At 50.5% G+C, this 13,220-nt stretch overlaps 1 protein-coding gene across 8 annotated transcripts in view; it reads right to left on the bottom strand.

Moving 5' to 3' along the window:
- The window catches only part of SGSM2 (small G protein signaling modulator 2), a 145,499-nt gene that overhangs the window by 50,695 nt on the left and 81,584 nt on the right, over positions 1-13,220 (bottom strand). For all 8 annotated transcript variants that reach the window (XM_037880355.2, XM_037880361.2, XM_037880354.2 and 5 more), the window contains exon 3: positions 2,076-2,238. In XM_037880355.2, the coding sequence (XP_037736283.1) occupies positions 2,076-2,238 (163 nt within the window). The remainder of the gene's footprint in view (positions 1-2,075; positions 2,239-13,220) is intronic.

Raw genomic sequence — 13,220 nt, 5'->3', positions numbered from 1 at the left:
CCCCGGACGCTTCACCTAACTAGGCAGCGCACAGGACGTAGAAAACAATTTACGGTAACGTGCTCACGGGGTCCCATTCCTGCCAAGTGCACAGTCTGGCGCCGACGCGGGAAAGCACTTACGCACGTGGACTAAATCCATTAGACTGGAAGCTCTTTGAGGCAGGGACAATCTTCTTGTTTGGTGTTTGTACAGCGCCTAGCGCAATGGGGTGCTGGTCCGTGACAGGGCCTCCTAGGTGCTGCCACAACACAAACAAATAGCCATAAGAATATCAGTGCCTCGTCAAGGCAGCTCTTAACTGTGGGGCAGCATAGGCATGCCCTAAGTGCTGTCCTAAATAGGGATGCTTCTGTGAATCAGCGCCACAGGATATAGCAGGGAGCCAGTTTCTCAGATCTGATACATTCAGCGAACTGAATTCAAGTCTCCTCTGCTCTGTTTTGTTAGAGGTCACAGCTGGAGGTCCCGGAGCAGTGGACTGGGAGTTTTCTCAGCCCTTAATTGAAGGGGCGTGGATGTTGAATTTTTAATAAAAGTGTCTTTCTGCCAAACGTTTAAACCAGACCAAATAAAATGGAAATAGGCAGAGATTTTAAATAAATAAAGAGGCAAAAAAAAAAAAAAAAAAAAAAAAAAAAAAAAAAACTGGAAAAGGAAAGGGTTTATTAAACATACATCAAAGAAAGAGTTTGGTAATAAAAGGAAGTTAAATAAAAGGTAAGCGTTGGAAAAATAAACAAAGGAGGCAGGGTTAAAATAGCTAATGTAAATAAATGTTTAAATGATTCAGAAACAGCACAGTGGGTGAGCGAATATCTTTTATTGGAACATCAATTCATGCTCACTGGAAACCTATATAACTACAGGAACTTAGTGCAAGAAGATATTCAAGAGACCAGAAGTTCCTACGAGTGCGAAGACCCCTGTTCAGGTTCAGCAGCCCCATTGTGCAAGGTGCTGTACAAACACATAGGAAGATGCGGTCCTTTCCCCAGTGAGCTTACAATCCAAAGCCCTGATCCTGCAAAGACTTATGCACGTGAGTAGTTCCACTGACTTCAATGGAATCACTGACAGTGAGTAAAACGGAGCACGTGCTTTAGACTTTCCAGGATCAGGGCCTCAGGCTCTTCACCTCAATGGGACTACGCGCATGTTTAAAGTGAGGCCCAGGTTGCTGAATCAATCAGGACCTGATCATGGTTACCCTCCTCCTCCGTTGCCTTCACCCCTCCCTCCTATTGTCTGTTACCAGTCATTGGTTTATCTCATCGTTTATTAGGCCCTGATCCTGGAATGAGCTCCACGCAGGAGGGACCCCTACTCCTATATGACCTCTGCTGAATCAGCCGGCAGGAAGGACACTGTAGGATCATGGCCTGAAAGTGGAAACGCCGTGTACAATGCTGATTGGGGTGTATTGAATCCGGTGTCTCTTGCACTGTTCCTCTGGTGGGCCTATCAGGTCTCCCAACGCACTTGGAGAAAAAAGGGTGGTCAAGGGGAACAAACAAGCAAGCAAAGATAAACATTCAGGCCTTCTTTACTCCATAAAGAACCGCCCTCTGCCACAAAGTGGGTGAATCGCTCCCATCTGGCGCTGGTTTTGGCAAGAGGAGAGCCGCGACTTCTGCTTTTCCACGAAGCTCTGTTCCTTCTGTCACCTGCTCCCACCCACCTCCACCCAATCGGTCTGCTTTGTCCACCCGTCGCATCCTGGCCGATACCTAGCTGCCTGTGAGCAGCGACTGTCTTCTGTGTTATTTGTCTCGACAGCACCTGGTATAATCGGGGGTCCTGACCCTTGACTGGAGTTCCTGGGCACGCCGTGATGCACATAAAGAGTAAAAATTAAATGCAGCACAAACCCAGCTCTCGCCCTTTGGCCCTTTGCCACTCACTTGAGAACGTTTGAACTTTAGAAAATTTTGACAAAAATTCATTTTCGACAAGATTTTCTGACCGGTTGAATTTTCCCCCCAAAGTTGCCCAAAGTAATTTTCCGAGCAGCTCTAGCTGTCCCCTTCAAGCCGCCATGACGGTCTCACATTCAGAACAGCCCTTGGCCTTACCTGCCTTCCGCCTGCTGCTGCAGTTTCTGCACTTTCTTGCATATGTCCCCAGCTACCGCGTACGTCTTGCCAACTTTGGTGAAGAGGGCAGCGACCTTATCGGTCCGGAGGAAGCCGGCGGCTCTGCGTTTCAGCATGTGCAGGAGGCACGACTCCACCACACCTGGAAAAGGACAGGAGACATCACCATGACCACTCAGATGGATCCTCCACTCCATTCTTCTTGGCACAAGTCAATAAGGAGAGAAAGGCCATCTAATGAAACACATCTCATATCTAGGGAGGGAGAGAATATGGGCCAGGGTAGTAAGTAATGAGGACCCAGGGGTTCTATTCCTGCTTCAGCTGTAGACTCACTGTGTGACCTCAAACAAATCTCTTACTCTCTTTGTGCCTCAGTTTCCCCATCAGGAAAGCAGGGATAACAATACACTTACCTGTCCCCCGGGAGTGTCATCAGGCTTGCTAACTGCACTGACAGCCTTGGATGAAAGTTGGACTCCGCAGCCAGGTTCTGCAGGAACCTGCATAAACCCAAATATCCTGGCAGGTGTGTCTGTCTATATTTATATTTTTTCCTGCGGGCAATATTTTGTGCCTGAGGGAGCCATTTACATGGATTACATAACAGGAGGCTGGCCTTCTAGGAACTGAAAAGCAGAGAGAAGACCAGATCTCGTAATTGGTAACGATCTTGTAATTGGTAATTATGAGATTACTAATTGGCAATTGATCTCGTAATTGGTATATCCAAGCACCAGACCGGCAGTGATGGGTCCCCTAAAATACTATATTTTAATTCCCATAAATAATTGTAATACCTAGCTCTTATATAGCACTTTTCATCAATAGATCTCAAGGTCAGTATCATTATCTCCATTTTACAGATGAGGAAACGGAGGCATGGAGGGTTGAAGTGACTTGTCCAAGGTCACCCAGCAGGCCAGTGGCAGAGTCAGGAGTAGATCCCAGGTCTTCTGAGTCCCAGTCCAGTGCTTTATCCACTAGGCCATATTGCCTAAAGAATCTCACTGGACATGTAAACGTGAATACTATCATCCCCTTGGAAGGTGAACGACACCTTGATGCTGCTCCGACTGACTCCACAAGGCAGGATCAGGCCCTAACTTGGAGGTACACTGAGCTAAATATGTGCTTTTACTGAGGACCTCTCCTTTTTGGCAGGAGCTCCCTGTTGTCTTAGGGAGATCCCACATCCTGTATAATCAGGTGATTCTCCCAGTCTGGATACATTTGCTTATTGGGATGTGACAGACTGTCAGGGCGGCACGTTCCCCAACCCCTCCCTTGTTGCGGGGGTGATGCTGCCATACACTTGTAGTTTGTGTCAGCTTTGTGCAGAATCTCATCAGGTAGGATGTGTCTCATCCCGCCCCCACTTGGACAAATCTCCTAGTCCAACACGTTAAACGTTTCTCCATATACCGAGGTCATTGACATGAAAGCAACGCGCTGCACATAAGCTAATCTGGGGACTATGTAGCCTTCATCACGGCGCTATCTTGATTTGCAGAAGCAGGGTAGGACAAATCATCCATTTTTCTTCCAATCCTTACATGCTACGTATTAATCCTACACATCACGGGGTGGGTGTTCGCTCGGCAACCCTACTGCGGCAGAGTTCAACTTTGTGCAGTGGCGTGTGCCTCTCAAACCAGCCTACCAAAACAAAACCCGCTGCCCCGTACTTCGTTCGCGCCCTGGGCGGAGGAGAAGAGATCGAACAAGCCAGGTGTGACATGTTAGTCGTGTCGCTTCGTGCACTTCTGCGAGGCACACAGCAAAGAGGGTGGTATCAGACCCGAGATACAACAGAACAGATTTGACAACCTAGATCAAGAAAGCAACGGATGGGGATGGAGTTATGATCTATTTTCCTGCTTCTTAAAAAGGCATCGATGTATCAGATTCGGTGCCTATCAGCTGAACTGGACAGCCGAGCCCACAGCCACCTGCAGAGCGTTCGCTAATGATCAGCCCTGCTTCCCTGGCGACTAACACAACACTTAGAGAAAAGCGGGGGGGAGGGAGGGGGGAGGAAAAGGAGAGGAAGTGGCCTAGGACTGCGTCTTTATCGGAACAGACATAACCAGGCGTGTCTGAATCCAGATGGGACAATTAGCGCTGGAGATCTTAGGGGAACAGGGCTGGCTTTCTACATCTTTTATACAATGAAAGAGACTGCACTGAGGAAGATGATGGATTTAATGGCGGCGGGGGGTGGGGGTGTTGTGTGTGTGGGTTGGTGGTTTTTTTTTTTTTTAATAGAAGGAAATGTCGTACATCAAACAGCCGCAAGAAGGCTGGATGGAGATATCCATCCCTGGACAGTGGAAAAATACAGGTTCCTTGCAGCACACCTGGCTCGAGCAGCATGGGATTGATCCGGTTCTCACTGAAGTCTCTGGGGAAACCTGTCCATTCCCTTAGGCCTTGCTAGGTGGGAAGCCTCTAGGTAAGAGGGACGTGACTAGGGACTTGTTTTAAAACCTTTTTTCTCTTATGTTATCCTTTATTCCTGCTGTTAAGATTAAACAATACTTGGGTTTAAGCAGACTGTCTGGTCACTGTATTCGCTGCCGGACACAGACTCCTGAAGGGAAAAACCCAGTCAGACCTGCTGGGTAGAAACAATGGAGATACAGGATGCTGTAACACCGGAGCCCAGTCTAGGGATGGGAGAATCATGTGATCCCACTCCGAGAGAGAGCGATGCCTGACACCTGAGAGGGTGCACTCAGAGAGACTAGGAAGGGGACAGAGGTACAGCAAAGGTTGCCAGGCGTCCGGTCGAAGAGGGACCCTAGTGGCTCTGGTCAGCACTGCTGACCAGGCCGTTAGAAGTCCGGTCGGCGGCACAGCAGGTCTAAGGTAGGTTCCCTGCCTGCCCTGGCTCCACACAGCTCCCGGAAGCGGCTGGCACGTCCCTCTGGCTCCTAGGCGCAGGGGAGACCAGGGAAGCTCTGCGTGTTTCCCCCACCCCGAGTGACAGCTCCGCAGCTCCCATTGGCCGGGAACAGGAGGCAATTGGAGCTGCGGGGGCGGGTAGTGCGCAGCGCGCACCATGCAGAGCCGCCAGGCTGCCCCTGTGCCTGGGAGCCGGACATGCTGGCTGCTTCCAGGAGCTGCGTGGAGCCAGGGAACCTGCCTTAGCCCTGCTGCGCCACCGACCGGGAGCCGCCTGAGGTAAGCACTGCTCAGCTGGAGCCCAAACCTACACCCCAACCCCCTACACCAAGTCGGAACCCCCTCCCGCTCCTTAACTCCCTCCCCAGAGTTCGCACCCCCACTCGCACCCCAACCCCCTACCTCAGCCCTGAGCCCCCTCCCGCACTCCAAACCCCTCGGCCTCAGCCTGGAGCCCCCTCCTGCACCCTGAACCCCACATTTCTGGCCCCACCCCAGAGCCCACACCCCCAGCCAGAGCCCACACTCCCTCCCTCCCCACAACCCCCTGCTCCAGCTTAGTGAAAGTGAATGAGGGTGGGGGAGAGCAAGCAGCAGAGGGAGGGGGGATGGAGTGAGTTGGGGGCGGGGCCTAAGGGAAGGGGGCGGCGCAAGGGTATTCGGTTTTGTGCCGGTTTTGTGCCATTTTGTGCCCTTAGTGCAGCGAGCTCCGTACCTGTGATGCTACGGAGTGGTCTTTGTTCATTTTGCGATGCTTATCGCAACACACTCTGAAGTTCACCAGCCAAACAGGGACTCCCAAAGCCCACACTGGTTTTATTTCAGCCTTGCGCAATGCCCCACAGAAATCTGAACATTACATTTTAGCTGCTGCAAAGAGCCATGAGCCTAGCCTGGACAATAGCTGAGCAATCGGGGCAAAAAGCCATTCATGCCTGCTTGTGTTTAAATCTAGGTGGCAAATGACTCATCCAGTCAATGCCGTACCCAAAGGCGGACAATATCGCTTACTCATTGAAAAAGTAAGTCCCTGAAGCCTCCGCAGAGCGCTCCCCTCTCTCCGGAGTTTGCTTTCCAGCCTCTGAGCAATGTTCGCCCATGTTTATTGATTGCAATTTACCACAGACTGCCTGCTGCTAACATCGCACCGTTAAATTTTCATCACCAATAGCAAACCGTGTTCCATCCGCTCCGACATACATTACCTCCGCATTAGACCCTGGCAGCTAAGCGTGAAGAACGCAAAACCTGCCTGCACGCTGAGCTCAAACTTGCCAGGTGCGGAGTGCTTCCTGCACCCTCCTCTATCGGGCTTATAGGGCTCCCATGACTGGAGCATCTGAGCATCTCGCAGTCTTTAATGGATCCATCTTCCCAACACCCCTATGAGGTTCTATGATCCTCATTTTGCGGACGGGAAACTGACAGATTCTTAAAGATGTTTAGGCACCCAAAGATCACACAGATAGGGGCTTTTGAAAATCCCACTGGGCACGGAGGTGCCTGACTCCAACGGGATCACATCTCTGATTGACATAACTATGCTGGCAGCAGGCGGGACTGTGGAGATGGCCCCAGCCAGCACATGAGTTAGCAAGTTGAGTTTTGAGAGCTGACCCTGTGGTAGCTAACTCAAGTGAAGAACACATCTTTTTTCGCCCAAACTCTCTCTGTACCTCAATTCCCCACCTGTGAACTGGGGATAACAATACTCCCTTTCCCCTTTGTCCTGTCTATTTAGACTGTAAGCCGTTGTATTTCTTACTATAGGTCTGCCCGGTGCCTAGCACAACGGGGCCCCGATCTCCGTTATAACTAAATAATAAATCATAGGAATAGTAGTAATCCACACCAATTCCCACAGGTATCCTAGTCTGGGAATCCTTGTCTAAATCAAGGCCGTACGGTGAGTTTGTACTCGGCCTCAGGTGGCTCTGCAGGCAACCCTCTGGCCAAGGCTGCCTTCTTCAGTGCACTTGTAATAGACACTCCAGATAAACAGGAAAATTCTAAACACAGGCCTTGCTCCAAACAAATAGATGGTTTGAATCAACCTAGTTTTATTGCTATCTCCTTGCAAATGCACTGGCCCTTGGGAGAAACTAGAATGCATTTCACGCTTATCCTTCATCAACAAAAGGCTTTCATGTGTTTTCATTTTTAATTAAAGAATTCATGCTTTCCATCAATCAGTTCCTTAACCAGGGATACTCAAGATCTTACAGTCCGCTGATTTACTAGGGTGAACAGCACACAGTGGCTACTATCTTGGAAACCAGATGGCTAAAATACCGATCCCTTGATTTTATTTATTTTGTTGGTCACACATTTCCCCATATTAGAAATCGCTGGTGTTTGAAGGCTACTTCAGTTGTCATTTACATTGACAGGATTATTATTAGTGTAAAGTATTCATAAGCCTGCCAATTACCCTTCCCGGTTGTAAAAAGCAAAGGCTGTAACTCATGGAGTTCTATTAATATACATTTAGCTCCCACTTACTGTTCTCCAGCTGAACTGTAAATACAGCTACAAACAAGTTTGCAGATCTCAGAAATGGCAAGTTACGTGTACCTTTAATTTTGAAACATTATTAGTTAGTATTATTTACATAATGGTAGCATCTGGAAGCCCTAACCAAGGCCAGAGCCCCATCGTGCCCAGACACTGTACACACATGATACGTCTACATTGTAGTCAGAGGTGTGACTGCTGCATGTGTAGACATCTCCAAGCTAGCCTGGATCTACGTAGCTACAACAATAGCAGCCGGGACCCTCGGTATGTACCCGAGTGGCTCGGAGAGCCAGGAACTCAGCCCAGATTTCCTGGGTGCCAGCCCAATGCCGTAGCCACAACACCATCCCCATCTGAAGGCAAGCATGGACCCCACTTGAACCTTCTGGCCTCCTTCCACTGTGCAACCTTCTCACAATCTCCTAAGGACCAATCTGATGAGAAATAAATACACAGCGTGGTCTTTGCAAGGGGCGGAATGCATTCCGGCAATGAGAAAAGCAGATTGTACAGCAATGAATCCCTCGCTAGCCCTTTATCCCAGAGCAGATTTGAGAAAGCAGACAGTGCAACAGACAGGACAATTTGAAAGCTCACGTTTGGATCAAGAACTTTTAGAACCAGAAGGAAGCAACAAGGAACAGCGCGGCCCATGGGGAAGCCGCCGTCACCCATCTGCATCACACACACACACGACATTACAGCTCTGATGCGCTGCCCCACTCGAAGGCGTGCAGCAGATGTGGGCAGATAGAAGGAAATACCAACGAGACGAAGGAGACCAAGGACAACAGTGGAGACATGACAACAGCTGGAGCGAGAACGAAACAAAGGGCTGTGGAGCACTTTGCTGGATGTGTCTGGAGGGGCACGTGTCAGTGTGGGGAGCCTCAGAGAGAAGCCAGGCTGGGTAGCTTGAAAGTTTCAGCTATTGAGCACCGGGCAAAGTAACTCTACTTTTCCAGCCTGGGTGGTAAATTCAGGTACCTTATGCCTGGGGTGATTCTCCTTTGGTAGGGCAGATAAGGGCCCAGTGTGTGTTCCTCTTATCCCCACAACCCCTCCCAGGTACCAGGCTACTGCTAACTTCCCTACTCTCCTGTAGGGTTCGGGCTCCGTTGCGGCTTTTCAGACACAGCCTCGCCACGGGGCGGCCCTGAGAACATTACTGCGACATCCCCATTACTATGATTGTTGCGTGACAGTAGAACCTAGAGGCCGCTGCCCCTGGGGCCTCACTGCGCTAGTATTGTACAAGCCACACAGCAACAGGCAGCCCCCGACCCCAGGAGCTCACAGTCACGACAGACAGGACAGACACGGGGCAGGAGGGGAAACTGAGGCAGGGAGCGGGAAAGTGACTTGCCCAAGGGCTGAGAGCAGGTCAGGGGTGGAGCCAGCAACAGAACCCAGGTCTCTTGACTCTGGTGCTCCTGCCACACCCTGTGGATGTGTAAGCGCCACTGCTAAGCGTGGTAGGTTCCCCACTCGTCTCCTTGGAGGAGACTCAGGGACTGAAGGTGTGGCCAGCCTCTGTGTGGGTGGTTCCTCGCACTTCCCGCTCTGGCTCACCCACCCATGTGCTGGCTGCAGGCAGCTCTGTTTATTATTTGTACTGCCGTAGGGCCAGGGGTCCCTGTGCGAGGCACGCTATTCTTAGAGGTGTGGTGGAAGAAGTTATCAGCAGATGTAGACACTGCCTAGATGCGAGGACCCAGACAGAGGCCCGAGTCAAAGAGGAGGCTGAGATAACAGGCCTCCGTGACCAGCAGGCTGGTGCTGGCCGCAGCGATGGAGAAAGGAGGTAACATCGTGTAGCCCCAGACCGAGCGGCAGCTGGTCTCTGATCACCAATTCACACAATTTACTAGGGATCCAATCAACCCGAGGCTGGGAGCCTCTGCAACCGGCTCGTTTAGCGCCTCCAAGACCTGCAGGGACGCTCACCGCAAGCTCATGCTGCTCGGCAATGACTCATGAGGGCAGCACAGGTCCCCTGCATTGACAGGGCTTCAAGTTGACGGAGGCCCTCGTCACTGTCCAGTGAGGCAGGCATAGTACAGGCGGGGCTCGACCGACCCCCTGATGGAGGCATCCAGCCGCCCAGCACGGGTCCCCTTATACCGCGCCTTGCGGGCGCCACTCCAGAGCCGGTCCCCTACGAATACTGCTACGGGAAAAACTTCCGGCACCGCTGCACGTGGCGAGCACACACACCGACTATGGATTGGCCATGAGCAGGCACTCGAAGAAGCAGCGACACGTACGCGGTCTTAACAACTGCAGGGTTCCAATTCTGCACATCTTGGGCCAAAGGCTCAGCTGCCCCAGAGGAGCCCAGTGGTCCAGCAAGCCTGATAGCCCGCACCTGGCACTGGGGTACTGCCCAATGGCTAACGATTCCTAAGACAGCAAGCCCTGCGCTCCCCACCCACGCAGCGTACCGAAGCAGAACGTGCAATGCTGAGCGGAGGAACAGGACATCCCTGCCTGACCCCTCAGCAGTTAGGCATGAGCTTTCATCAAGCCCGCCTCCCGATGGGATGGGCAGCTATTATTTTCCTGTGCTCTGGCTTTAAGCAGGTGCCTCGGGCTGACTGCATCATCCCCAGGAGAGGGGCTGTCTCCGCTCCGAGGCTGTGCGGCAGGGGTGAGTGCTGCACGGATGCTCGAGGGGATTCACGAGTCCAAGTGGAGCTGCACGAGACGAACAGAGTGGGCTCCCAGGGCAGGGTAGCCCAGAGCTACTCTTTCCGGCACAGCTGCAGAGCCTGTCCACTGTAAGGATCCCATCCCAAAAGCAGTTCGGAGGTGGGGGGGAGAGGGCAGCCGGCGCATCACTGAAAAAAACCACATGAGATGTTTCAAATAAAGCAGAAATAATTGGCCAGGGTAGAACAGAGCTGGGAAGAGAAGCATCGCTGTTGCTTAGGAACGGTTGGGTTTTTTTTTAAGAAGACAATAAAATATTAATGAAACAAATTTAGTAAAATCCACAGCTGACACGGCTTTAATTATTAATATTTGCTGTGGCTGATGCCAAGGGTAATCTCCACCCCGCCTGTCCCGAAAGCCGCAATATGGAATTATGTCACTATGACATTTCTCACCACCACCAGTCATGACAATGGTGCTTAATTGACTAGAACACACACGTGATGTACGTGCGACGGGAAATGGCAGGAAAGGCATTTGATTGAACCATTGTATTCTTAGCACTCGGAGACACTTGTCCTATTTCGGTGGACAGGAGGACAGCCATGGGGTTAAGGCACTGGCCCGGGAATCAGGAGATCTGGTTTCGATCCCTGGATCCACCTACTGTGCGACCTTATTTAAATTTCTCTGTGCCTCAGTTTTCTCTCTGTACAATAGGGATAAGGCGACACTCTTTGTCTTATCTGTTTAGGGGATAGGGTATTCATCACAGGGGCTGTCTCTTAATCCATCCATGCCTGCATTTCCTAGCCTAATGCATCAGAAGTTAGAGGCCTAAAGCACCCCGAGGGTACCCGTTAGAATCCAACCTACCCCTCCCGCAAGCTCGCCAGACCACACGCAGCATTAGTCAATCAGCTCAGCTTGGCTATATGAAGCGGCCTTTTGTGTGTGTCCAGACACAGGACCACCCAGTGGTTTGGGGGTGGGACTGGGGCAAAATCTCCCACTCTTCCAAAAAAAAAAAAAAAAAAGAACAATGAGGGGGGAAAGGGTTTGGAGAAGGAGCCCTCCCTTCCTCACCCTGCAGGGGCTGGGCCCAGCTCCTCGCTCCAGGCGTTGAGACCTGATGGGCAGCATTGCAACACCACATAGGTTTGGCCCCGCTCCATCATGACAGAGGGGCCAAGAGGTCAAATTCCAGCGAGCGGTGTTGCGACCCTGTGAGCCAGGTCACACCATCACATGGTTTGGGGGGCTCTCTCAGCCTGGGGCAAACTTCCCCTTTTACCTCCACCCCATTGGTAGCCCTGGGCAGAGACAGTAATAATCTCATTGCATGTCATCAGATTACCATTGCCCCCTCCCCCCCACACACTGGAAAACCATATTGATCAGCCACTCAGAACCAAACTTGGCCAAATGGGAAATGTCAAATGGGTTTAAAGCGCATGCAAAAACCTGCTTCTTCTTGGGTGTCTTAGGCTCATGCCAAAGAAGATCGAGAAGTGACTGTCACTGGGGTAGGATGTGTAAGTACCTTCATGGGACAAAAATACCAGGTATTTTCAGATGCTAATCTACCAGAGAAAGGCATAATGAGAACCAATGGCTGGAAGCTGCCTCCAGGCAAATTCAAATTTGAAATAAACCTCAAATTTTTTTTTTAAACAATAAATGTGATCAAAAACTGGAACAAACTACCAAGGGAAGCGGTGAATTCTCCCACTCCAATTCCATTCTCCAACTCCAACTCATCCAGTCTTCAAATCAAGACTGGATTCCTCCCTGAAGATATGTCTTAGTCAAACAAGTTATTGGGTGATATACAGGAGTTAACTGGATAAATTCTCTGGCCGGGGATATAAAGGAGGTCAGACTGAAAGAATTACCAAAACTTTTATAACAGAACTGCAGCCAGGGATTACTTCACGCTTCTCTGAAAGGCAGCCATTTCTGAAGTGGGACATGGCAGCTATTTAAGAATGCCCCACAGCTCTACACGACAGTTTATTAGGTCAAGTTGTACCGTGTTGGAGAGAAGCGCTCCTATCAAGCACCTCTTCTACCGCTCGGCGTGCCGGAAGGTATCAACTCACCCAGAGCGGTTTGTTACAGCACTTCACAGCAAGCTGCAAACTTAGAAAGGCCATCAACAGAAGCGTGCCAAGCAGTTACAATGAACACCAAGGAGTGCTTCCAATAATTCCATATAGACCTAAAGGTGGTGAGAAGTACGGACGAGAGCCAGTCAGGCTGTTTGGATTCATAGGGAGCTTGGGTGAATCTGTTTGGTTTCAGGTCCGATGGGATCACATGTCCAGAGTTTCACTTGAAATGTCTCTTTCTGATAAAGCTTCAGAAGCCGGGTAAAACTTAACCAAGCCTCCAATTGAGCTGGCTAGACCTTGCAGAACTGTGGAGTTCAGGAGGGTTTCTTCTACAGGTGGAGCCGCCATGTAAGTTATTAGGCCAGAGCTAGATTTTGAACCCAACCCTGCAAAACTTCAGGAATGATGATGTCTGAGTTCTGGAATGGGCCCTGGTTCTAGTTTTCGATCAAAACCAATCAGGACTAGCCCAGTTTTAATCAAGAGTCAGGTCAAAAAGTTTGCAAACCTTTCGACAAAGTTGGCACCTGAGTTTGAAATGAAATCCCAAACCAGATCTTGTCCTCAGGGTGGGTCTCCGGTGCCTAAAGCCAGGTCAACACTAAAAAATGAGGTCAAATCAACTACACGGCTCAGGGGTGAGAAAAATCCACGCCCCTGAGTGATGTAGTTAAACTGATCTAATCCCTGGATTAATGACAGTGACAGAAGAACCCCTCCCGTCACTGCCGTGGGTGGCTACACAGAAGCAGTTTCTCGTGATGGCAGAGCCTCAGAAATTGTCCTCCCTCAAATCTAACAGGAGGCTTCTTGTGGCACACTCTCTGCTGTTGAGGAACCGAGGTTACTTCCAAATTCAGTGGCGCCACGTGGCCAGCTCCTATAATGCTGAATGAGCCTTGAGTTAAGGTCTCATTTTTTTGGAACCTGG

This window comes from Chelonia mydas, chromosome 17 (genome assembly GCF_015237465.2).
Source record: "Chelonia mydas isolate rCheMyd1 chromosome 17, rCheMyd1.pri.v2, whole genome shotgun sequence".
Taxonomy (NCBI): domain Eukaryota; kingdom Metazoa; phylum Chordata; order Testudines; family Cheloniidae; genus Chelonia; species Chelonia mydas.
Note: the sequence above shows the minus strand (reverse complement) of the source record. Positions and strands in the feature narration are given on the sequence as shown.